General features: G+C 42.9%; 1 protein-coding gene and 1 pseudogene across 5 annotated transcripts in view; both read right to left on the minus strand.

Moving 5' to 3' along the window:
• Positions 1 to 14,575: 14,575 nt before the first annotated feature.
• LOC129561668 (small ribosomal subunit protein uS17 pseudogene) lies at positions 14,576 to 15,049 on the minus strand (annotated as a pseudogene).
• Positions 15,050 to 23,371: 8,322 nt separating this feature from the next.
• Positions 23,372 to 24,336, minus strand: part of HOPX (HOP homeobox) — a 32,141-nt gene continuing 31,176 nt past the window's right edge. For all 5 annotated transcript variants that reach the window (XM_088836358.1, XM_088836360.1, XM_088836359.1 and 2 more), the window contains one exon: positions 23,372 to 24,184. In XM_088836358.1, the coding sequence (XP_088692484.1) occupies positions 24,107 to 24,184 (78 nt within the window). In that variant the 3' untranslated portion in view covers positions 23,372 to 24,106. The remainder of the gene's footprint in view (positions 24,185 to 24,336) is intronic.

The raw sequence follows: 24,336 nt of genomic DNA on the forward strand, positions 1-24,336 counted from the left end.
CAGTTCTGGAGTCTAGAAGTCCAAGATCAAGGTATCAACAGGGTTGTTTTCTTCTGAGTCCTCACGCCTTGCCTTACAGACAGCAGCCTTCTTGCTCCCTGTACCTTCACAAGTCTCCCCTCTGTGCAAGTCTGTGTCCAAACTCCTTCTTAAAAGGAAACCAGTCATATAGGATTAGGGCCTACACTAATGACCTCATTTTAATTTATCTCTTTAAAGACCCTACCTCCAAATATGGTCACATTCTAAGGTCTTGGCGGGGGGTAGACACAATTTAGCCCCTCACATTCTGTCTACTGAGTGTGTGAACCCCACCACTTGCAGTAGCTAGGCTCTAAATTACACAGATCACAGAAATAGTATGGGTTCACCAGGTAGTATAAGGTATAAGTGTTAATAGCTTAGTCATGTCCAACTCTTTGTGACCCCATGGACTGTAGCCTTCCAGGCATGAATTTTCATTCCAAAAAGATAAAACAAAAATAAACAAGTGGGACTAGCTCAGCCTCAAATGCTTCTGCACAGCAAAAGAAACAATCAGCTGTGTAAAAAGGCAATCTAGAGAATGGAAGAAAATATTTGTAAACTGTATATCTAAAAAGGGGTTAATCTGGTAAGGGGTTAATCTCTAAAATATGTTTAAAAACTCCTACAACTTCACTGTTTGGAAAAAAAACAAATTGTCTCCATAGGTTTAATACACATGGAGTGGTTCTTTTTTTTTTTTTAACTCTATATTGGGGTATAGCTGATTAACAATATTGTGATGGTTTTAAGCAACACCTCAGAGTCACAGATAAGGCTGGCAGGCTGGGTTCTTCAGCATCTACATTACTGAAACAAATGTAAGAAGTGAGCTGAAAAATGGCCGTTTCAAAGCCTCTTCCTGCAGCAGCAAGTTGTAAGAACTGCACGGGAAATGGCAGACCACAGCTAAAGCCTGCCTCCTGTTTCTGCAAAGTAACTCTCAAGGAAAAGAAAATCATAGCCCAGGAATCAGACTGATTTTTACACAGCCAGGACAAAGCCTCTTTAAATCAGTTGCTGTTGTTTAGCTCCTTGGAAGTTTTTCACGTTGAAAAAAAGAAAATCCTTGGATGTTAAGTAGACATATTGTGGTGATCATTTTGCAATAGATACAAATATCACATAATTATATGTGCTCTTGAAACTAATAGGCTTAGTCAAAGCTATGGTTTTTGAGTTGAACAATAAAGAAGGCTGAACACCAAAGAATTAATGCTTTTGAGCTGTGGTGTTGGAGAAGACTCTTGAGAGTCCCTTGGACTGCAAGGAGATCAAACCAGTCAATCCTAAGGCAAATCAATCCTGAATATTCATTGGAAGGATTGTTGCTGAAGCTGAAGCTCCAATACTTTGGCTACCTGGTGCAAAGAGCTGACTCACTGGAAAAGACCTTGATGCTGGGAAAGACTGAAGGCAAAAGGAAAAGAGGGCAGCAGAGGATGAGACGGTTAGATAGCATCACCAACTCAATGGACGTGAATTTGAGCAAACTCCGGGAGATAGTGGAGGACAGAGGTGCCTGGTGTGTTGCAGTCCATGAAGTCAGAAAGAATGGGACAGAACTTAATGAAGAACAACTTGAAACTCGTGTAATGTAAATTTTCTTAAAAAACAAAAAAGTAACACCTCAATTTTCTTAAAAAAATTAAAAAGATACATTCCACACACACAAAAAAGTGTTTTTTTGATGATCAGATAAAATGAGTTGCAGCTTGAAGGGAACAAAACAAACTTCTAATGTTTTTAAGGCATATATGAAATTCAGTGGGGCAGGCTGAGGGCTCCATTCAGCTGTGGAAATGCATGGTAAGCAAATTTGATTTTTGTGAATCTAAAATGTTAGAAAGGAAAAACTTCTCTACTTTGCGAGGTTTAGTGTCTGTGAGCCTGTGAATTAAATGACACAAGAGAGATTAACAAGAGAAAAAGGTTTATTTGTATGCATATGAAAACCAACAAAAGAAGCAGTCGGTTCTTTAAACGGTTTAAGTAAGAGGTTTATAGACTTAGCAGGGACAAGGGAGGGAGGAAAAAGGCCTCATGAGAAGACAAATAGGTTTCCTTAGGAAAGGCAAGTGGATTTTTAGGAGAACAAATGGGATAAGACGTTTGTAATAATGTTTGTTTATGCAGGTGCAGTAGTCTTTCTGCCTTCAGAACCACAAAGGGGATTTATGGCAGCCTTATTTCCCAGAAGCTACTGCTTTTAGTCAGATAAGGGAAACTCTGAGAAGGTTTCTTTCCGCATCTGCTGAATCTCAAAGGTCTTGAGTTTAAAAAAATCTTTGTATCAACTCTAGGTCCCAACAGTGGTAGTATGATATAGAACGACTGTCTTGCTGCCTAAGGAAGTGACTTGTAAACTGTTCTCTCTTGCTGCCTAGCACCCGGCAGAGTCCTTTTAGCTGGCAAGCTGTAGTCCTCTTCATGCTCAGCATCAGCAGAACTATGGTTATTTGAAGACATCTGGAATTCTATTTGTAATTTTAGCATGAATTACATTGTTATTCTGACATGCCTGCATGCTCAGTTGTGTTTGACTTTTTGAGACTATTCTGACAGATGCTATTTCTATAATTTGAAAGGTTTTATAAATCCTATAAAATACTATTCAAGTCAAGATATTGCCAAAACTAAGCCTTGAGAAACACAGCTATAAGTCAAAAACTACAGAATAAAAGTTATATATGATAAAATGGTATTTATAAGGCCATCAACCAAATTAATACTATGCTATTAAGTCTTCCCAGGCAGCGCTAGTGGCAAAGAACCCTTCTGCCTATTCAGGAGACATAAGAGACGTGGGTTTTATCCTTGGGTCAGGAAGATCCCCTGGAGAAGGGAATGGCTACCCACGCCAGTATTCTTGCTTAGAGAATTCCATAGACGGAGGAGCCTGGCAGTCTACAGTGCTTGGGGTTGCAAAGAGTTGGACGTGACTGAGCTTAGCAGGAGAAATTGGGGGGTGGGGAAATATATGGGAACTCTGCACTTTCTGCTCAGTTTATCTGAAAATGCAAAACTGACCCCCTGTTAATGAAGTATGTTAATTAAAGAAAGGAGGTAAATTGGTGGATAAAGAGATTACTGAGTCTTGGGGAAATCTTGAATCATCAAGGCTAAAACATGCTTTCACTTCTTTGTTTACTTTGCCTAAAGGTGCGTTGTTTATTTTGCAAGGGCATAAGGATTAAGAAGAAAATGAGAGCAATAGAATGTCTTGCTCCTGTCGCCAAAAGAAGCTTTCTCATTTGGGTGACTATTATGAACATTGAATCAATCTATTCAGAGGAACAAATTTTACCCTTTATAGGATAAGTTCCAAATCTTCTTCAACTGATTTGGTAAGAAAACACTGTATCTTAGCAATTCTCACTACAGGATTCACCATATCAGCAAACATATTTGAAGTTGTTTAACAAAGTGCTTTTCTGTTAGTATCTTGTTGATCAGCAATCTCACTTCATCAGAACACAGCTTTTGCTCAGGGGAGAACCAGTTCTGTAACCCTTTCTCTGTAGTGGAAACTCCATAATGCTGGAGAATTCAAACTCATTCTCACAGTAAGACCTCAGTTTCCTCCAGTCCTGGAGCCACTTACCCACTCCTTGCTCTGGCCACTCATCACCTTCTCTGCCTTGAATCCTGGGCATAAACTCAGGTCTACGAAACAAACAAAACCCCAGGTCTTTATTCTAACTCAGCTTGCTTTCTGACCTCAAGCCTTACTACACTGAGCTGGTAGAAAAACAGCCTCCCATCTTTCTGGGGTTTCAGGAACCTGAATGCCAAGACGCTGAGTGGTGGGGATGGGGTGAGGTGGGGAGGATCCTCTGGGCCTTGGCCCATGCGGGTTACTGCTTAGACACGTCATCTCTCTCCACAAGTTCCTTACAGGTCTTCCCGCTTTCTGCTGGCTTCCCTTGTGACTGGCGTGTGGGAGTCTTTGGCAGGGCTACCTCTGATCCTATCTCTCTCGACACAGCCATCTTCTCTCTGGGATTGTTTGCCTGAGTATTGACTGTGCTGCAAAGTAATGACTATAAAACGCAGTAGTGCTGTGTGCGAAGTCGCTTCACTCGTGTCCGACTCTTTGTGACTCTATAAATTGCAGCCCACCAGACTCCTCTTTCCGTGGGATTCCCCAGGCCTCTCCTCCAGGGGATCTTCCTGACTCAGGGATGGAAGCCGTGACTCCTGCAGTGGCAGGCAGATTCTTTACCACTAGCGCCACCTGGGAAGCCTGCTGCAAAGGCAGGCACAGATCTTTTCTGCTCCTGGAATCCACCACCTCTCCTTTTTCCCTCTTGACTCCCACCTGTTAAAAACACCTTCCAGTCTGGGGATGACATGGCTTCTCTTTAATTTTTTTCTGCAATGCCCCCTGCCCCCAGGATTCCCTTAACGATTACGTTTTTGGAACAAGAAGCAAAAATACTCTCAAACTATATGTTTTCTCCCATGAGCAACCCTTCCTCAAGGCAATTAGGCCAGAGCTCACTGTGATGGAAGGAAGGGAAAGAGCCCTATAGAGAGAAAAAGGACGAAATCCATATTTGAAAATATTATTTGGCCACGTATTTTATTTGCATGGAGGCTCATCTCTGTTAATGTATTTTTAGGCTGTCTGATAGCGTGACTGGTTTTCCTATGTCCTCCCCAGCACCTGTGGAGTGAGAAGGTGTGCTCCCGACGACCTCTGGTTGTTCTTCCTTTGACCTTGCCCAGCTTTGAAGTGAGCTCCGGAGTGCTTCTGTGGGGCAGTGATGGTCACACCCCAGCCACTAAATCCTAAGATTTCCCTTCCTAGTCATTGCCAACAATTATATTTTTGGCCACCTTGGGAGACACTGGATACCTCTGAACACAGTTCACCAGATCAGGTGGGTTTTTCATCAAATGGAAAGGCTTGAGTCCAAATCATTAAGAGAATGGTGAATGTAACAAGCATATTACTATGGCGGAGGCGGGGAGGGAAGGGGTGGAAACCTTACTACATTGCGTTTCCTACCCCTAAATGCCACAGTGCTTCCCCAGCAACCTCACATCGGATACTCTTCTAAGCAGAGGCACCAGAGGCCTGTCTTAAAATGTAAATGTGCTCTTTGGTGATGCTCTTAGAGGACGTCTGTCTGATACTCGACAGAGAGGAAACCCTGAAGGAATGAGAAGAAAGTGAGAGAGAGGAAGCAAAAGGCCACAGCAATCCCCCCGCCCCGCCCCCACCATGGGAGACTAGGGCAAGAAATGGAATGGGAAAGGGTCTCAGAAACCAGCCCAAAGGTTTGTAACTTTGTCCAGGATTGGTAGGCCCTGCATCTGCAGAAAGGGCGTTATGTGAATCCATCAGCTTTCTTTTCTGTGAGTTGTCCGATGACAGCTTTATTCATTTTCTGATCAACTCCTTAGGGAGCCTGCCGCTGTGTGTGAAAGTGAAAGTCACTCAGTCTGACTCTTTGAGATCCCATGGACTGTAGCCCACCAGGCTCCTCTGTCCACGTAATTCTCCAGGCAAGAATACTGGAGTGGGTTGCCATACCCGTCTCCAGGGGATCTTCCTGACCCAGGAATCGAACCCGGGTCTCCTGAACTGCAGGCAGATTCTTTACCATCTGAGTCACCAGGGAAGCCCCTGCTGCTGTGCATATTGAATGGTATTTAGCTCCCCAGGGTTTTGGCTGTGTGGGCTGGAGTCCCAGGGCTCTGCGTGGCTACCCCTGGGAGGTACTGTGATGGTAGAGAAAGGGGAATAAGCTCTTCTCTGCTCCAATCACTTCTCTCCTGCTTCCACCACCTAGGGTTGATGGGAATCTCCGTGCCCCCCACCCCGCCCCTCAAAACCCTGAAACTTGTCAAGGCCATTAACTTTTTTTCAACTATATCAATTTAAGGATTTTTTATTGAGATGTAACTGACATCTAAAGTTATATTAGTTTCAGTTGTACAACATGATGATTTGTTATTTGTATGAAACGTGGAGGCTGGGTGCTGAGCAGCCTGTCTAGTGAGAATGGTTCAGGCCTCATTCATCCCTACACGCGCCCGCCACCCCCCCGCCCCCGCCCCGTTCCCAGCCTTGTGTCTGCCACCTGGGGGCCATCCCCTCAATGTTTACTGTATTGAAATGAGCTGCATTTAGTCTATGTTTGTGGAATTTGGATGTACCTCAGCAAGCTTTTTAATATCCTCTAATAAGTCACAGACTCTAAAAAAGATAAATTAATTTTACTGAGTGACTCAGATGGTTCTATTTCCTTGTCTTTGCTTTTCTAATTGTTCTCCATGCTCCTCAAGCATCAAGGAGTGCAATGGACAAAGGGCAGAAAGTGAAGGAAAAGACCCCTTATTATCTTCAGACCAGACAGTCATGCGCTTTTATGGAATAAGTATTTTATACCAAGACTGGACAACAAAGTGGACTCCTGATGAGAAAAGATTAAAGGAATGACCGAGTTGGCCAGGGCAGGAATACCAAAGGCTCTCTTTCCTCTGGCCAGCTGCTTAGCTCCTGGAAGCAAACCAACCCTTCTGTCTGGGATTTGTGTTAGACCTGACCCTGCCATGGCTTTTCTCCCTGACTGTGTAAGGCAAGTTCCCTGCTTAATATCCTTGTTCAGATTCAGTTAAATTCATAAACAGGAACTCTTAGGTTGCTGCTAACTTTCTGGGCTTTTGAAGATGATCTATGACTGGGACTTCCCTGGTGGTCCAGTGACTAAAACTTTGTGCTCCCACTGTAGGGTGCTGGGGTTCAATCCCTGGTCAGGGAACTAGATCCCGCATGTGGCAACTAAAGACTGCATGCCGCAACTCAGACCGGGGAAAGCCAAACTGGAAAAAAAAAACCAGCAGATGGTCTGTGACTGACCTATTAATTACCTATTAATTACCAAACCTCTGTTCTTGTTTCGTTAACTCAACCCTCATATCTCCCAATTATTAGTGCAAATGGAGTAACTTAGTTGAGATGCAATTGAATTATTTAAACTTGCAATAGATTTTAAATGGTTGCTGTTTGGCCTTGTGGTATATATTTGGCAAATTGTTTTCTTAACGTGATTAACGTGATGAAGGAGATTTGAAATCAAGACTGTCTTGGGAATGCATTGTATGGTCACTTTATTTATATTGCATATTACTTGGATAATGAAGTTATTTGCCTAACCTTATTTTGTTTAGACAGATATTGTAATCATTTGTATTCTGTAACCTCATACCAATTTGAAGGTACTGCAAACAGTTGTGGGTAAGAGGAAGAGGGAAGAGATAAACTGGTTGACGTGCTCTGAATGAGTACTTCAGAAATATGGGTACTATTGATTTAAAATTAGTTATTTATATTTTATTACATAGCATATATTAATATGTAAATCTACTTACATGTTGTATTTAATGTATTATATTAATATATATTACATTAATATATTATGAACATATGCTTAATTTATTAATAAATATATTACTTTACATTTAATATATTAATATATAATATAACATATAATGTATGTCGTATTAAGGGCTTCACAGGTGGCTCAGTGGTAAGGAATCCGTGTGCCAATATGGGAAGCACAGGTTTGATCCCTGGGTTGGGAAGATCCCCTGGAGGAGGAAATGGCAACCCACTCAAGTGTTCTTGCTGGCGGGCTACAGTCCATGGGGGTCACAAGAGCTAGACATGAATGAGCGACTGAGCATGTTAATTAAATATAAATTATATATATATGTATATATATATGGCTGGAAATCCCTTTAGTAAATGAAACAACTTGTGCCATGATGGCTCAATGAATACCATTTGCTTAAACACCTGAATTCCAGTTGCCAGGTTGTGCTAGTGGTAAAGAACCCTCCTGCCAATACAGGAGATACAACAGAAGTGGGTTCAACCCCAGGGTTGGGAAGATACCCCAGAGTAAGAAATGGCAACCCATTCTGGTATTTTTGCCTGGAGAATCCCATGGACAGAGGAGCCTGGCAAGCTACAGTCCATAGGGTCTCAAAGTATGTGACTGAAGCGACTGAGCACTTCAGAGGCAAGAGTACTTTGCTGCCAGGGTTTTAGTTTAGTTGATCATTTTTCCTTGTTTTGCCTTTGCAGAAAGTCAAATTATGAGTTATCTATTGCTGTGTAATAAACTACCCTACAACTCAGTGTCTTCAAATAATGCTTATTATCTCAGTTTCTGTGGGTCTGGAATCTGAGGGCAGCTTAGGTGGGTGCTGTAGCTCCAAGCTGGCTGTTGACTGGAAACTTCCCTCTTGGCATGTGGGCCTCTCCACAGGGCAGCAGGATCCCTCAGAGTAAGTAAGAGTGAGCAAAAGAGAGCAAGCAGCAGTCTTTCTGTCACCCAATCTTGGAAGTGACATCACCCCATCACTTTTGTCATGGGGTCTAACCCAGTCAGGGGTAGGGGATTCCACAAGAGCATGAATCTCAGGTGCAGGGATTTGGAGCCATCTCAGATGCTGCCTGTCCCAGATAAAGACAAAAAAATGACTATATTTATCAAAATTAGTGTCACTTAGATATGATACCAAATACACAAGTAATCAAAGAAAAGTAGGTAAATTGGACTTCATCTAAAAACTTTTATGCATCAGAGAACACTATTGAGAAAGTGAAAAGACAATCCATAGAGTGGGAGAAAATATTTCTAAAACCATGTATGGAATAAAGATCCAACAGCCAAAATATATAAAAAGCTCCTATAGCTCAACAACTAAAAAACAAAAACAAATAACCCATTTTACAAATAGGCAAAGGATTTAGATAGACATTTCTCTAAAGAAGGTATTCAAATGACCAATAAGTATATGAAAAATGTTCAGCAAGTTATTCACCAGGAAAATGCAAATCAAATCATAAGTACCACTTCATAGGCACTATATATTATTTTAAATGGGGAACAATAAATGTTGACAGCAATATGGAAAAACTGGAATCCCCACATGCTGAAGTATAAGATGGCACAGCGCTGTGCACACAGTTTGGCAGTTCCTCCAGAAGGTAAATACAGAATTACCGTGTGACTCAGTCATGCCACGTCTGGGTGTGTATTCACCCCTGAGAAATGAAAATATAGATTCACACACACAAAAAAAAAACTTGTACATGAATGGTCGTAGCAACAATATTCATAATAATTGGAAATAATGCACATGTCCATCAACTGATGAATGTATACCCAAGGAATGTTATTCAGTCATAAAAAGGAACGGAGCACTGGTACATGCAACAACATGAATGAACCTTGACGACATTATACTAACTGAAAAAGCCTGACACCAAGGCCACATACTGTATGATTCCATTTATATGAAATGTCCAGAAGAGGTAAATCTATAAAGAGAAAAAACAGATTAAATGGTTGCCAGGGGCTTGGAGGAAGGGGGAATAGGGGCTGTCTGTTAATAGATACAGTGTCTACAGTGAAGAAAATGTTCTAAAATTATATAATAGTGCTGGCCACACAGCTCTGTGAGTATACTGAAATCCAATGAATTATATACTTTAAAATGGTGACTGTTGATATATGGCAGAAACCAACACAATATTGTAAAGCATTACCCTCTAATTAAAAATAAATAATTTTTTTAAAAATGGTGAATTTTATGTTATGTGGATTTTCTCTCAATAAAAATTCTTTTTTAAAATTACCATGACCAATGGTAACAAGTATTTACTGAATGTTTGGTAGCCTGCTAAGTTCCCTGCTGGGTTCTGGAGCTTAGGTCAGTGGTTTTCAACCTTGGCGGTACATTGAAATCACATGCGAGATTTTAAAATTCTTGATGCCCAGGCCACGGCCCAGACCAAGTAAATCAGAATCTCTAGAGTAGAATCCAGGTCTCAGTGGTTTTTAGGGCACCATATGAAATCCAAACGTGCAGCCAAGGTTGAGAACCATCAGCCCAGAGCATCAAACATGCATGCATGTTCTGTCGCTGAGTCGAATCCGACTCTTTGTGACCCCATGGACTGTAGCCAGTCAGGCTCCTCATCCATGGGATTTTCTAGGCAAGAATACTGGAGTAGGTTGCCGTGCCCTCCTCCAGGAGATCTTCCCGACCCAGGGATCAAACCCATGTCTCCAATGTCTCCTGCACTGGAAGGCAGACTCTTTATCACTGAGCCACTTAAGAAGCCCAGAGCATTGCGACTTCTTAGCGAGTTGGGTTCCTTCAAGAAGTGACCACTCTCATGCCCTATCTTCTTTCCATTAACAGTAATCAGCAAAGAAAGCTGCTTGTCCTCAAGGATGGACTCCTCCTCCAAGCCAAGAAGGTCCCTTAGTTTCCCCTAATTCACCATTATTTTCCTTTCTGTGGGTGACTCAGAATGTTCAGTAATTTAAAGAGGGATATTTGATGCTTCAAAGTTTTTTCTTGTTTGGATTCGGTTGGTATGACTCAACTGTGGGCAGAGAATCATTTGTTCCCTTTGGAACAAAAGTTGAATTCTGTCCAAATGGGTTGGCACTTTTGCCCTGGAAAACTTAAATTTTATAGTTTGTGAAGTTCTGAGCAAAAAGCTAAGATGAAAGGAGCTAGAAATGTGAGGACTTTCATGGGCCTATGTGCTCTGTTTTGTATTTCTTATCTAACTGTAACAGTTTATTTAACCATCTTCATCTTGGCTTCCCAGAACCTTAGCCTTTAGTGTCCTAAACCGTCTGTTGCCAGCAGCTCACCAAGCTGCTTTTGTACTGCATTCATTCTGTTTGGCAAACCTATGTGGGCTTGTGTCCCAAACCACAAGTGGTCCTGGTTAAATCCACCAATCAAGGTACTAGATGCTGAAGCCAATTTGTGAAAAAGATGGAAATAGGCAAAAAAAAAAAAAAAAGGGAAATTAGAAGATTTCAAAGAGCCATAAAGAAAGGATCAGCAACAGCTACATTTGGCTACAGAAGGGCAATGAGGTTTTAGCTAGTAACCCACCTGGTGGTAGGTGATGGGGGTAAATACAGTCAGACCTCTGAACCCCAGGGTTCCACATCCACCGAATCAAGAAACCACAGAAACAACAAACCATGGATCAAAAGATATTTGAGAAAAAATTCCAGAGTTCCAAAAAGCAAAACTTGAATTTGCTATTTGTAAGCAGCTGGTTATGTATCATTTACATTGTAGTTGCAACAATCTATACAGTATTTATGGGGCTTCCCAGGTGGCACTAGAGGTAAAGAACTTTCCCACCAATGCAGGAGATGTAAGAGACATGGGTTCTATCCCTGGGTCAGGAAGATCCCCTGGAGGAGGGCATGGCAACCTATTCCAGTATTCTTGCCTGGAAAATTCCATCGACAGAGAAACCTGGTAGGCTACAGTCCATGGGATTGCAAAGACTTGGACACAACCGAGTAACTGAGCACACACACATATCAGCACTGTAAGTAATCTAGAGATGATGTAAAGTCTACAGGAAGAAGGACATAGGCTCTTTGAAAATACTATGCTATTTAATATGAGGGACTTAAGCAGCCAAGCATCTGGTATCTGTTGAATGTCCTGGAACCAATCACCTAAGGACCCCAAGGGACAATTGTACAAAGGATCAAGTGTATACAGGATCAGTTGTACACACAGGATCAGGTGTACACAGGATAATTGCACACAGGATCAGGGGTGCATGGGACAAGTGTACACAGGATCAGCTCTGGCACCACTTGCAGCAACGAGAGAAAGCTCTAGAAGGAAGATTGAACAGAAACTGGCAACTGCTGAAAACTTCCAGTAAGAACAAATGAAACTGCAGAGGCCTCTGGAGTGGAGGAAAACCAGAAAAGAAAGGACATGGAAGTAACAAACAGAGGCATGTGGATCTGCCCCTAAAAGGTAATAGAAACCTGCCATATTTCTAGAATTAAATGAAGAGGAATGCTCAAGTCTTAAGTATTTAGCTTGGTGAATTTTTACATATATACACCTATAAAACTACCAGCAAAATCAATACTTAGAACATTTCCAACTTCTCAGAAAATTCTCTCATACTCCCACCCTCTCCTTACCCAGAAGTAGCCTGTAATTTTATTCATATCACTGTAAATTAGTTTTGCCTTTTCTTGGTAATTCATATGAATGGAATCATACAGCATATATTGATTTGTGTATGGCTTCTTTTGCATGGCATAATGTTTTGGGGATCCATCCATATTGTTATGTGTATCAATGGTTTGTTCTTTTATTATTACTGTATAGTATTTTATGCTATAAATATGCCATAAAAATTATCCATTCCTCTGTTTATGGATATTTGGGTTATTTAAAGTTTGGCGTCATTCTGAATAAAGCTGCTATGAACCCTGGGGTACATGCCTTTTCACAGACATATACATTCATTTTTCTTGAGGATATATCTAGGAGAGGAGTTTCTGGGTCAGAAGATAGGTTTAACTATCTTTAGTTAAACAGAAGATATGTTTTAACTTTAGTGGATACTATCAAACAGTTTTTCAGAGGTGGCTGTATTATTTGACCCATTCACTAACATTGAGAACCCCAGTGGGTGTTTTTGAAATGAAAAGAAAATCAGTAAATACCTTAACCTGAGCCAGGTTCCTGGCTGCATAAAATTTGCCATGATCTGTGGGATATGAACTGGCCATGTTTTGCAGTTGGGTGATGAAAGAAAAGTAATACATAGAGGCCATGGAGGGCACCTGTAACTGTCCCACCCCAACCAATGCAGCAGGAAGAAAACCCTGCAGCTATTTGGGGTGGTTTCCTAGCAGGGACATTAGCTAGTTATTAATAAAAGGGAAAGTGATTTGACAGAATGGGAGATGCTAAAGTTGTTTCCAATTTGCCTGTTGAAAATGGGTGATTAAAAAAAACACAACAGTCTAAGTAGCAATGTCCCTCGAACTTTACTGGGAGGAAAGCTAGTTAAAAATTCAGAATATGCAATTTTAAAGAGATACCCCAGGGATTTCCCTGGTGGTCCAGTGGCTAAGACTTGGTGCTCCCAATGTTCTCTCTAGAACATGGTAACTTTTCCCCTAATAAGATACTACTCCCTTGCATGAACAACTTGTTTAAATCCAAAGAACGTTTTTTTCCTAGAGAGTAATAAGCTCTTTATTGGGTTGCTCTTTTTCTCTGCTTTAAGAAGAAATGGTGTAGGAATTCCCTGGTGGTGCAGTAGATAGGATCTGGCACTTTCACTGCCAGGGCCCTGAGTTTAATCCTTGATAGAGGAACTAAGATCCCACAAGCCACTCGATTTGACCAAAAAAAGAAGAAAGAAAGAAAAGAAATGACTTGGACTTCCCTGGTGGCACAGTGAATAAGAATCTGCATGTCAGTGCAGGGGACATGGGTTCAATTCCCGGTCTGGGAAGATTCTACATGCCACAGAGCAATAAGACCCATGTGCCACAAATACGGAGCCTGTACTCTAGAGCCTATGAGCCGCAACTACTGAGCTTTCCTGCTGCAACTACTGAACATCGAGCAGCTGGAGCCTGTGCTCCACAACAGGTGAAGCCACAGCAATGAGAAGCCCAAGCACAACAGTGAAGAGTAGCCCCAGCTCGCTGCAGCTAGAGAAAGCCCGTACAAAGCAACGAAGATCCAGCACAGCCAAGGAATTAATTAATTAAAAAAAAAAGAAATGGCTTGATGTGGCATATGCTGTTCACTGACTGCTCAAAATCCATTCCTCCCTCCTCCTTTTTTTAAAAAATAATTTTATTTATTTATTTTTGGCTGTGCTGGGTCTTTATTGCTGCACAGGCTTTTCTCTAGTTGCGGCTAGCGGAGCCTGCTCTCTTAATAGTTGCTGTGCATGGGTTTCTCATTGCAGAGGCTTCTCTTCTTATGGAGCACAGGCTCTGGGGTGCAGGCTCAGTAGTTGCGGCATGTGGGCTCAGTGGTTGTGGCGAATGGGCTTCGTTGCTCTGAGGCATGTGGGATCTTCCCAGACCAGGAATTGAACTCATGTCCCCTCACTGGCAGGAGGATTCTTTACCACTAAGCCACTAGACAAGCCCCTTCCTTCTTCTTTGATAAGAAAATGCAAATTTTCTTCAGCCACCTAACAATGTGTTCTAGGGAAATGAATTCTAGGAAACAGACGGTAATTAGTCTAAGGCAACCTTGGCAGTCCAATTCACCTTTCATTTGTTTGGCAAATGGTAAATGAGCTCCTGCTATGCACCAGTCTGCTCTAAGTATCTTTGCCTGTTATAAGCGTGGAGTGGGCATGTAGTGCAAATTCCAGACAATGAGGGGCGAGGGGAAGACTGCTGGGGGCTTCTGGGGAAGGCTTTTTCTCTCTAGAAGAGTAAAATGAGAGCTACCTGAAGAGAAAGCCAAGGCTTTCCCTTCCTGTGTCCGGACGGTGTTATGCGAGAGGTGACGCTTGGAACTGAAACAGTAATCTTGCAGCCATGAGGAGAAAGAGAAGAGAAACTCAGGAGGACACAGCGCTCTGGCCTAGTTGGGTGGTTGAATTAGCCAAACCTAGAGTCACCTACTTTTTAAGATTCTTTTTGGACTGGGAAAATAACTATTTTGTTTGGAGCAGTGGGCAGGGGGTCCAGCGTCATAACTTCTGGAACTGCTTCTTGGTGTCGGCAGCCTTGGTGACCTTGCACACGTGGAAGGGCACCGTCTTGCTCGGGGGCCAGCAGTTGCCCACTGTGAAAGTGTCCTCGATCTGGATGTCCCTAAAACAGGGGGAAAGATGCACAGACATGTTCCTGTGGCCCTTCTCAAAGTGGTTATACTTTCGAATGTAGTGGAGGTAATCTGGGTGGATGAGAGAGTGGTCCTCTCCATCTTCATTTTGGTCACTAGACAGAATCCGCCCTTGGATGGAGACATTACCAGTAAAAGGGCATTTCTTGTCAATGTAGTTGCCTTCGATGGCTTCCTTGGGTGTCTTGAAGCCCAGACTGATGTTTTTGTGGTATCGTGGGAACTTCTCCTTGCCAGTTTCTCTAAGTAGGACCCTCTTCTTATTTTGAAAGATGGTCGCTTGCTTTTGGCATGCATGCTCAGTCTGAATGTCTGCCATCTTCCCCATTCCCTGAAAAAAGGAAGGCCTACCTTTCTTATATGAGAAAATAGAAAGCCTGATAAGTCACTTTCGGTTGGATATTCACTCACTTGTAGCCTAAAGCATCCCGACAAAATACACATGATTTTGTGGGTGTTGTTTGTTTTGTATTAGAATAAGTGAATATTGTAATAAATGGATGAAGACTCATAGTTTTCATTTTCTTCTCCACTGTATTGTTTGATCTTAGAGGAATTTATATTCATTTATGGATGAAAGTCATTTTCCTTGATCTGTCTCTTCCTTCAGCCACTGCAGATCCCTCCACAGGAAGCTGATATGTCTGGCAGCAAAGCCACATTCTCTTCTGGGTCCCCTAGCTGTTTGGCCTTGGGGAGCACTCCAAATTGAGGGTATTTTGGTTTTTTAATGTGGAAGTGGCAGCTCCTCGTTTGAAGAATCACCTTTCTTATTATGAATTTGATAGGCAGTTTCCTTCCTCCCTCCCTCTCTCCTTAACCTTCCTCCTTCTCTTCCCCTAGCCCCCCACCCCAACACTCTCTCTCATTCACTATTTTTTCTCTTTCCTTCTTTTACCCCAGATGAGTGAGGCTGTGAGCTGTACTCTTTGTGACCTGTGAAATTTTTGGAGGCTCGCTGAATCTTGTTCAGACAGAAACCTGGCAAATTCCATGTTCTAATTCAAAGCTTCCTGGCTGAACTCAGTGGAACTCCAGCTAAGGAATTAAGTTGGTAAGCCAGTGATATTAGAAATGAATAATGGAGATATTTGGGGATAAGCTTTAATTTTGGAATAAGTGTGTCAAATAGCTTTTGCTGGAACAATTTTAGTGTAAAGTTGCAAGTATGTAAGATGCCACTTGGCTTCTCACCATCTTGATGATGCCAATAGAGGGGATAGATTTCCTGTGCACTATGAGATCTGGGTGCTAATCCCTGTTTGCTCTTTTATTGCATTGTTGATCTAAAACATCATCACCATCCTTCTGAGATTTTCACATCTGCCCATTTCTTGTGTCATTGCTTATTTTGACTAACAGCTATAAGTCTGGGTACTGACAGGAAATAGATATCAGAAGTAATTAAGAGAAGGACATGAGTTTGAGCAAGCTCTGGGAGTTGGTGATGGACAGGGAAACCTGGCGTGATGCAATCCATGGGGTCACAAAGAGTCAGACACGACTGAGCTACCAAACTGAACTGAATGAAAGGCCTCTTCAAGGATGTACGGGGTATTAAGGGAACCAACAAGGAAGTGAAACATGGGGGCTGATAACAGCTATTACCTCTTGGATTAGAATGGGTCAAAGAGAGGAAGGGGTTACTGGAAGCTGAAGAGACTTATAGCTGTGAAAGGACCTCCTGCCGGAAGCCATGGCCTTGACTAAAATATAGATCCATTCATTAATCTTTTTGCCTTTATTGCTTAGGATAAAAGCTAAGCTCTATAATAAGAGATCCCCAACACTGTGACTTAGTCAACATGTAAGTTTATATCTCTACCAGTTATTATCTTGCATAGAAATCCAGGGTTGGTGTAATGACTTGATGGTGTTGAATACTTTGGTGATTGTTAGTTCTATGAAAAAGTGTTTCCAGTCTTCTTCCTCTGGGAATAAGGAAGGAATGTGCTTCTCTGCCTGCCTGGGGTTAGTTGTGATCATGCAGCTTGATTTGGCCAGTGAAATGTGACAGAGAATGAGATGGTTGGATGGCATCATCAACTCAATGGACATGAGTTTGAGCAAACTCTGGGAGATGGTGAAGGACAGGGAAGCCTGGTGAGCTGCGGTTCATAGGGTCACAAAGAGTCGGACACAACAACACTGAAGCATTTCGATGCCGATGTGAGGCTCTCGTGCTTGTTTTCCCTTTCCCCGAAATTTGTGGGAGAACTATTGATCTGAAGGACAGCCATCCTGAAGAGTTTCTCAGAACTGCATCAGATCTGTGGATGTGAGAAATACAGCATTGCTCTCAGGCCACTGAGATCAGAGGTTGTTAGCACAGCTAAACCTGCATTTCCCGACTAATCCTGAGACCCAGGCTCTTTCTGTTCTGTTGCCTTCCTGAGCCTAAAGGGTTGCAGTCATCTGCATATCTGAGACAGCTCACTGCCTTGTGTGGATGGTGCTCAGTCGTGTCTGACTCTGTGCGACGCCATGGACTGTAGCCCCCCAGGCTCCTCTGTCCATGGGATTCTCCAGGCAAGGATACTGGAATGGGTTGCTATTTCCTACTCAAGAAGACCTTCCCGACCCAGGGATTGAAACACATGTCTTTTGCATCTCCTGCTCTGGCAGGTGGATTCTTTACCACTGGGCCACCTGGGCTTTCCGCTTACTAAGATACTCACATCCTTGATCCTGGGAAGTGGGAAAAAGTAACAAGAGAGCATACTTGCTCTTTTTAGGAGCATTACCTGGAAGTAGCACACATCACTTCACTGGTGACATCCAGTGCTTTAGTTATCTATTGCTGCATAACAAATTATCCCAAAATCTTAGCAGACTAAAACAACAGACCTTTATTCTATCAAAACATTTCAAGAGCAGCTTAGTTGGATGGTTGTGGTTCTGAGGTTGCAGTTATCTGAAGGCTAGACAGGGGCTGGAGGATGCACTTTCAAGCCTACTCATAAGGTTCTAGGCAGAACTTTATCCTCACTGGCTGTTTTCAGGGGTTCAACATGGCAGCTGCCTTTCCCCAGAGCAACTAATCCAAGAAGCAGGGAGAAAGAGAGAGAAAGAGAGAGAGAGAAAGAAGCTACAGTGTCTTTTAGAAACTAATCTCAGAAGTGACACACCATTTCTGCTTTTTTTTTTTTACTGGTCACACAGACCAGCCCTGGTTCAGTATGGGAAGGGCCTATGCAAATATGTGAATACCAGGAAGCAGAGCTCGTTGGAGGCTGGCTAAAAAGTCTAACTACATGGGAAATGACACTATTTAGTCTTCAGTTGGACAGCCATTCTCCTCAGATAAAATTACAGGAAGAAAGAGAGACATGCTAGTGTACACACAACCAGCTAAACAAAAACCCAACAGCAAGCACTCTTAAAAAAAGAGAGACAGAAGGCCCCAGGGGAGAACCAGCGTCCTCTGCCTCAGCTCTCCCCCTGGAGAAAGGGATCATAAATATACACGCATACTCCTCTCCTGGTTCTTGAACACACATTCTGTATCTTGAAAAGATTCTGTGCTTCTGTATTATGGTTCCTATGCTGTGCCTTGAGGATTCTTATCCTTAATTTCACTATCACCAGAAACTTGCCTTCTTTGCTCCCAGGCAGTGTCGAATTCCAAGGTACAAGGTTTTGTGTTTTTGTCTTGTTTTTTTAAAGCAGGGGGAGAGGGAGCTTGCATCGAGAAGAAAGAGAAAGAAAATCCTTCTGCATTGCTCATCTGGAACTCCAAGGATGAGTCACATGAACTGTGAGTCAATGAGTCATGAGTATTTCGGTAGTTGGATGCGTTACATAAATTGAGATTCAAGTCCAATGTTTCTCATATTTTTCTAAGTTTAGGTGGTAAACTCTTCTAAGAAGTCACATGGAAACTTATGTTTATAGGAGTACATCCCCAGTGGAGCTGTGCCCAAATATTTGTAAGATGACAGCTGATGGTGAAGCTGAAGGGAGACTCTCTCTAGAAACCTTCACTTCTTCATGTCTATAATTGTTCACAGAGACCACACCATCAAAGCTCCGGGCTTCATAAGACCAAGAAATCTTATTCTCCTGCCTTGTCAATATAAGCATGGCTCACGTTCTGTACCCTTGCCTGACTTCTGGGCACTCCACTACCTCCTCGTACTTCTGTCATGGGAAGAGAAGGTGAAGTTTTATTTATTTATTTATCTTTTGGTTGCACTGGATCCTTGTAGCTACAAGCAGGCTTTCTTTAGTTGCGGCACACACGCGTCTCCTTATAGGGGCTTCTCGTTGTGGAGCACGGGCTCCAGGCAGACGGGCTTCAGTATTGCAGCGCATGGGCCCAGGAGCTGTGATGCATAGGCTTAGTTGCTCCAAGGCATGTGCGATCTTTCTGGATCAGGCAAATTCGTATCCACTATACCACCAGGGAAGTCCGAGAACACGACGTTTTTAAGTGACTTTTCTTCTTACCGTTGTTATTGCTAGTTACTCTGGCATTGAGTTTGGGCAGGGATACGTTTGAAACAGTTTGTTGAGGTTTTCAAATGACCCTTTAGTGGAAAGTGGAATATGTGGAACAAGATTGCTGCATGGAGATGGCCAGGGTTGAGGGAGAGTAGCCAAATGTCCGCAAGAAGGTAACAAAATCCTACCTATCAAACATTTGCACTTAATTACAAAAAGTATGCGTTTAATGCCCATAAATTATCTACCTGTCAGTGGTCATCTTTTCCTTTAATATGCAAAAATAACCTTTTTCTCAAGTCCCCATCAACTGAGAATTGTCTGGTGTTCTGTCTGGTTGTTTTTAGGGTTTGCTGGCCTGTGTATTCCTGGCTTTCTTTTACTCTGAATTCCTGCTTCTTCTGGATTCATAGTTAGACTAGTGGCCAGTATTCCTCCTTCTATGCACGCCTCTCTTCCTTTTTCCACTCTCCCATTAGTTAGGACTCTTTCTGCTGCAAATGACAGATGCACACCAAGAAGGGGATTCGCTAGTTCGCAGATCTAGGAAGGCAGGGATGGAAGAGCGAGCCTGGCGCTCTCTCACCCTCTGTGTCTCCTCTTTCTAACTTCCATCTCTGCCTGGCTTCATTTTCTCTCGAGACATTCTCTCCCTAGCTGGGTCTATGGCTGCCTGCAACCCCAGGCCTCCACCCTCACAGCTTTCTAAGCATGAGGACAGTAGAGAACTGCCCCTACCATTCCAGTTGGGAAAACTCTGGTGAGGGACTTTAATTGGCCCAGCTTAGATCCAAAGCCCGTGTCTTGGTTCAGTCCCCAAGTGCGAAGGGCCATGGCATTGTGATTGTCTGGCCTGGGTCGTGTGTCTAACTCTGAGTAGGGCGGGGAAATGTGGATGCTATGATTCACCGCTCTACCACATGAAGTGGGAGGTGTTCCCAGATGTAAAGCAGTGTTGTTACCCCTTCACAGGAAGACAGCAGACAGAAACAAGTGCTTCTACTGCCCACTCTGGGCCACAGACATGGCCCAAGCAGCTCCTGCCCTCTCCACCCAGCAAAGCATCGCCAAGGCAAGACCATTTTGTTAATAGCGCCATCCTCGAGGTGACAGATAACAAAGAGCAGTGGCAGAATGGTAGCCACTGTACAGTGTTAATATAAAATGGCATATAAAAGTCCCTGAGCCAACCTCACCAGCCTTCTGGGTCAGCGGGCATGTTGCTGGAGCTTGTGCTCTGTCCCAGATCATGCTCCTCCGTTTCTCCCCTCAGTGCCTGAGGGCCCCAGCTAGCCACCCACCTGAGCATCCATGGGACACAGTCCAAAGTTTCTGCTACTTTCTTGTGCATAGTCACTTCATTTTCTTCCCTTCTAGGCTTATGTTTTATGGCCCCCAAAACTCATCAAGGTGTTTTCATAAACAAAAGAGCAAATTCTCCCTTAGGGAGAATCTTTCTAAGGATATTGTGATCTTATGATTATTAATAAGTAATATATATGTTTGCTCTTCATCTTGCTCCTGGCACACAGCTCCCAAAACCCTTGTAATTTCTTAAGTGATAAGAGCAATGGGAATGTCTTATTATTTTTTTTAATAGTATTTGGTCTTTTGTCCTAAAATAGCTCCAGTTCCTGAAGTAGCTCCAGAGTGAGAAAAGCAAAAGAAACCTCTTGTCATGAATAACAAGGACTTCCCTGGTGACTCAGATGGTAAAGAATCTGCCTGCAATGCAGGAGACCTGGGTTCAATCTCTAGGTCAGGAAGATCCCCTGGAGAAGGAAATGGCAACCCATTCCAGTATTCTTGCTTGGGTAAGCCAATGGACAGAGTAGTCTGGCAGGCTACAGTCCACGGAGTCACAGAGTTGGACACGACTGAGTGAGTTTCACTTCACTTTCAACCACATCTGAGTTTGTGTTATGGAGGTGATTTTTGGAAAGCCCTTAGATAACCACAGGATGGGGACTGGTCACCAGGGGAACCAAGCAGGTGGTTAGAGAACTTTCAGCCCCCTCCCACCCTCCCACTGCTGACCTCCAGGATCGGGGCTGGGGATTGAGTTGAATCATGATTGGCCAATGATTTAATCAATCACACCTACATAATGAAGTCTCTGTAAAAAGCCCCTAAAGTGCAAGGTTCAGAGAGCTCCTGGCTTGGTAAAGGGGAGAAGGTGCTGGGAGAGTGGCGCCCAGAGCCAGCGTGGGAGCTCCACATTCTTCCCCCATGCCTTGCCCTCTGCATCTCTTCCATCTGACTGTTGCTGAGTTACAGCCTTTATAATAAACTGGTAATCTAGGGAGTAAACTTTCCCTGAGTTCTGTGAGCTGCTCTGGAAAATCAATCCACCCCGAGGAGAAGATCATGAAACCTCCAATTTACAACCAGTCCATCAGAAGCACAGACCGGGCTTGCTCCACTTGCTGAACACTAAATCAACCTTAAGGCTAATGACAAGAAACGAGGGCAGTCGGTCGACCGCTGGAACACTGACAGAGAGAAACACCTGGCCTAGTGGTTGGTTGCAGTTGTGTGGTGGTTAAGAACTATGACGACGACATCCTCAAGGAATACTTCAAATGCAAGAAATGAACAATGACCCTGACCCTAGTTAGATACGTATATTAATTGAATAATTAATTTGTTAAAGGATACCTGATCTTCATTCCTTTCCAGCACCTGCCATTCAAGGATTCGACTCTTGGGCCAGATAAACACAGGAAGTGATCCTCTATCATAAACATGCTTCTCAACTCCAAGCCAAAGGCGTGCTTTCTGCTCAACTGGTTAACTCTTCTCGTTCTGGATGGCTTGTTCTTGAATCATTTCTCTGGTGTGTTGGATAGACTTCTGAGCTGGGGCTTTGACCTGGTTTAGCATCTCTCTCATTGCCTGACATGGGCACATCTCCATGCTCTGTCTGGGTTTGCTTCGTGTACTGTCATATTAACAGTGCATTTTTTCCCTGTTAGACCGTGACTATGAAAGCGCTCTGAACAGTAAAGAATGCTCTCTCTATGCAGGTGTTTATGGAGTGCACACATTCCTGTGCATCTCCCTTCTATCTTTCCAGAACATGATGTCAGCATCGAGCTATGGACTGACAGATGCTCTGACTACCACCGACTGGGCCGCAGAGTATGCCAGACGAGGCTATTCTGCTCAGATGCTGGTTCACTGTGTATTGTTTAGAGAAGAAATGTTTTAAGGTAAAGGAGGAGGTAGCTTTCCAAGGATGTTTAATAGGATCTTGTAAACATTTGTATTCCAAATAACTGTTAATGTTTCTTATTCTGGGCTCTTTTTAAAGAACTGAAAAGACTGTGCCTGCATTGTAGCTAACAGTTCAGAAGTGCACAGCAGCCTCATTCTGGGCTGGGTTGGCAGATACTGCTAGTGGCCTTTCCAATATCCATCCTCCCCTTTCTTCTTCCTTACCAAGAGAACCCTAATTTTTCTTAAGGCAGTATGATGCCCAATTACATATGCTCACCTTCCCAGACTCCCTTGCAGTTGGGAGTGACCATGTGACCCAATTCTGGCCGATAAGATGTAGGTGCAAGTCCCTAGGTAGGGGCCTCCAGAAATTTTTAAAGGGAAGAGTCTTACCTAGCATTTTCCCTTTTTCTTTTTTTATTTAAAATGCATCTGTCTTGTCTCCATGAACACAAGAGCCACATGCTAAAGAGAGGAAAGTAGGGAAATAAAATGACTGCAGTTTCTTGTCACCCTTACCTGCTGATGTCTTATGTAAAAACAGTCAATTAAACAAACATATAGAAAGCCTATTTGGTTAACCCATTGTAATTAAGTTACTGTTCCATGCACTCAAACATAGTGTTAACTGACAGACCCCGCTAAGCCGTCTCATGTGCTATCTATAATAGAAAATGGATGCAAATCGACTGTAGAGTTTTTAGATCAGTGCTGCTCAAGCTTTCATATGCATGTACATCACCTGGAGAGCTTGTTGAAAATGCAGATTCTGATTCAGTAGGTCTGGATTGGAGTTGAGATTCTGCACTTTTCTCACAAGCTTGCAGCTAATGCTCATGATGCCAGTCCTGGATCACACTTTGAATAGCAAGGATTAGAAAATGACAGCTCTTTTGTCAGGCTGCCCCTATGCTGAGCTATTTTGCTTTCCTTTGATATGCTTATTATTCAGTTAAAAATCTGCAGAGGACTCAGTGCATTTTCACAAAATGTTAAGGTTTTATTTAGAACATCATTTCAGAGACAAAAAGCAGTTCATTTTCTTTAGCAAAATAAATTGACAAATGTATTTAAATAAGGGAAATTCAAGACTTTTGTGGATTTTTTTCCCCTTAGTTATTTGATTTTTGCCAGTTGGAATTTCTGTCTTCCAGCCTGAGTGCTTTCCAAGTTAATTCAGCTATAATCCAAGGAACTGCTTTGTGAAATCCACATGACTCAAAGTCCCTCTGTATTCTCACTCAATGTATTAAATGAAACACAAGGAAAATGACTTAGGGAAGTGGAATTAGAAGGAAATGTGTCTTTCTCTTGGTCATGTTATCTTTTCAACAGAAGCCTTGACCATTCTGAAATGGACGTTGACAGTAAATTGTTACTGGGAGGTGATGGTCGAAAGGAAACTTAGGTGGTTTTTAACACCATCTGTCATCATGACTCAAAAGGAAATGCCAGCCACACCATTTGCAGCCACACCTCTGCTTTACACAGAAGCAGCTGCACTTAGCTTCCTATGTGCTTGCACATAGAAAAATTGTTATTATCTTCTCTAGTTATGTACATTTAAAAAAAATACAACATTGTGTTAAATAGCAGGACAGCTAACAGCGGGACATAACAACGCTACACTGAAAAACCAAAACAGCTTGACGAAGCTGAGACGAGAAACGGCAGGTGGTCTTCATGAAGGGGAGAGCTGATGGCCACCATCCCTTCAATCTGTGACGGATCTGCACTCAGAGGGTAGGCCTTCAGACCGCCGCCACTGGGCCAAGCGCTGCTTGAACCATTTCTGGAGGAGGAAAATGTGCAAAATCACTTGTCACATATTGAAAAATATCCATTCCCTTTCTCAAAGTAGCTTCTGTGACCCAGTGGTAAAAAGGGAAAGAAAGAACTGAGCCCATGGGACTGGCTCTTCTCACTGTGACACTTACCTTTCTG

This window comes from Moschus berezovskii, chromosome 5 (assembly GCF_049115385.1).
Source record: "Moschus berezovskii isolate FMDL1 chromosome 5, NW_MosBer_1.0, whole genome shotgun sequence".
Lineage (NCBI taxonomy): Eukaryota > Metazoa > Chordata > Mammalia > Artiodactyla > Moschidae > Moschus > Moschus berezovskii.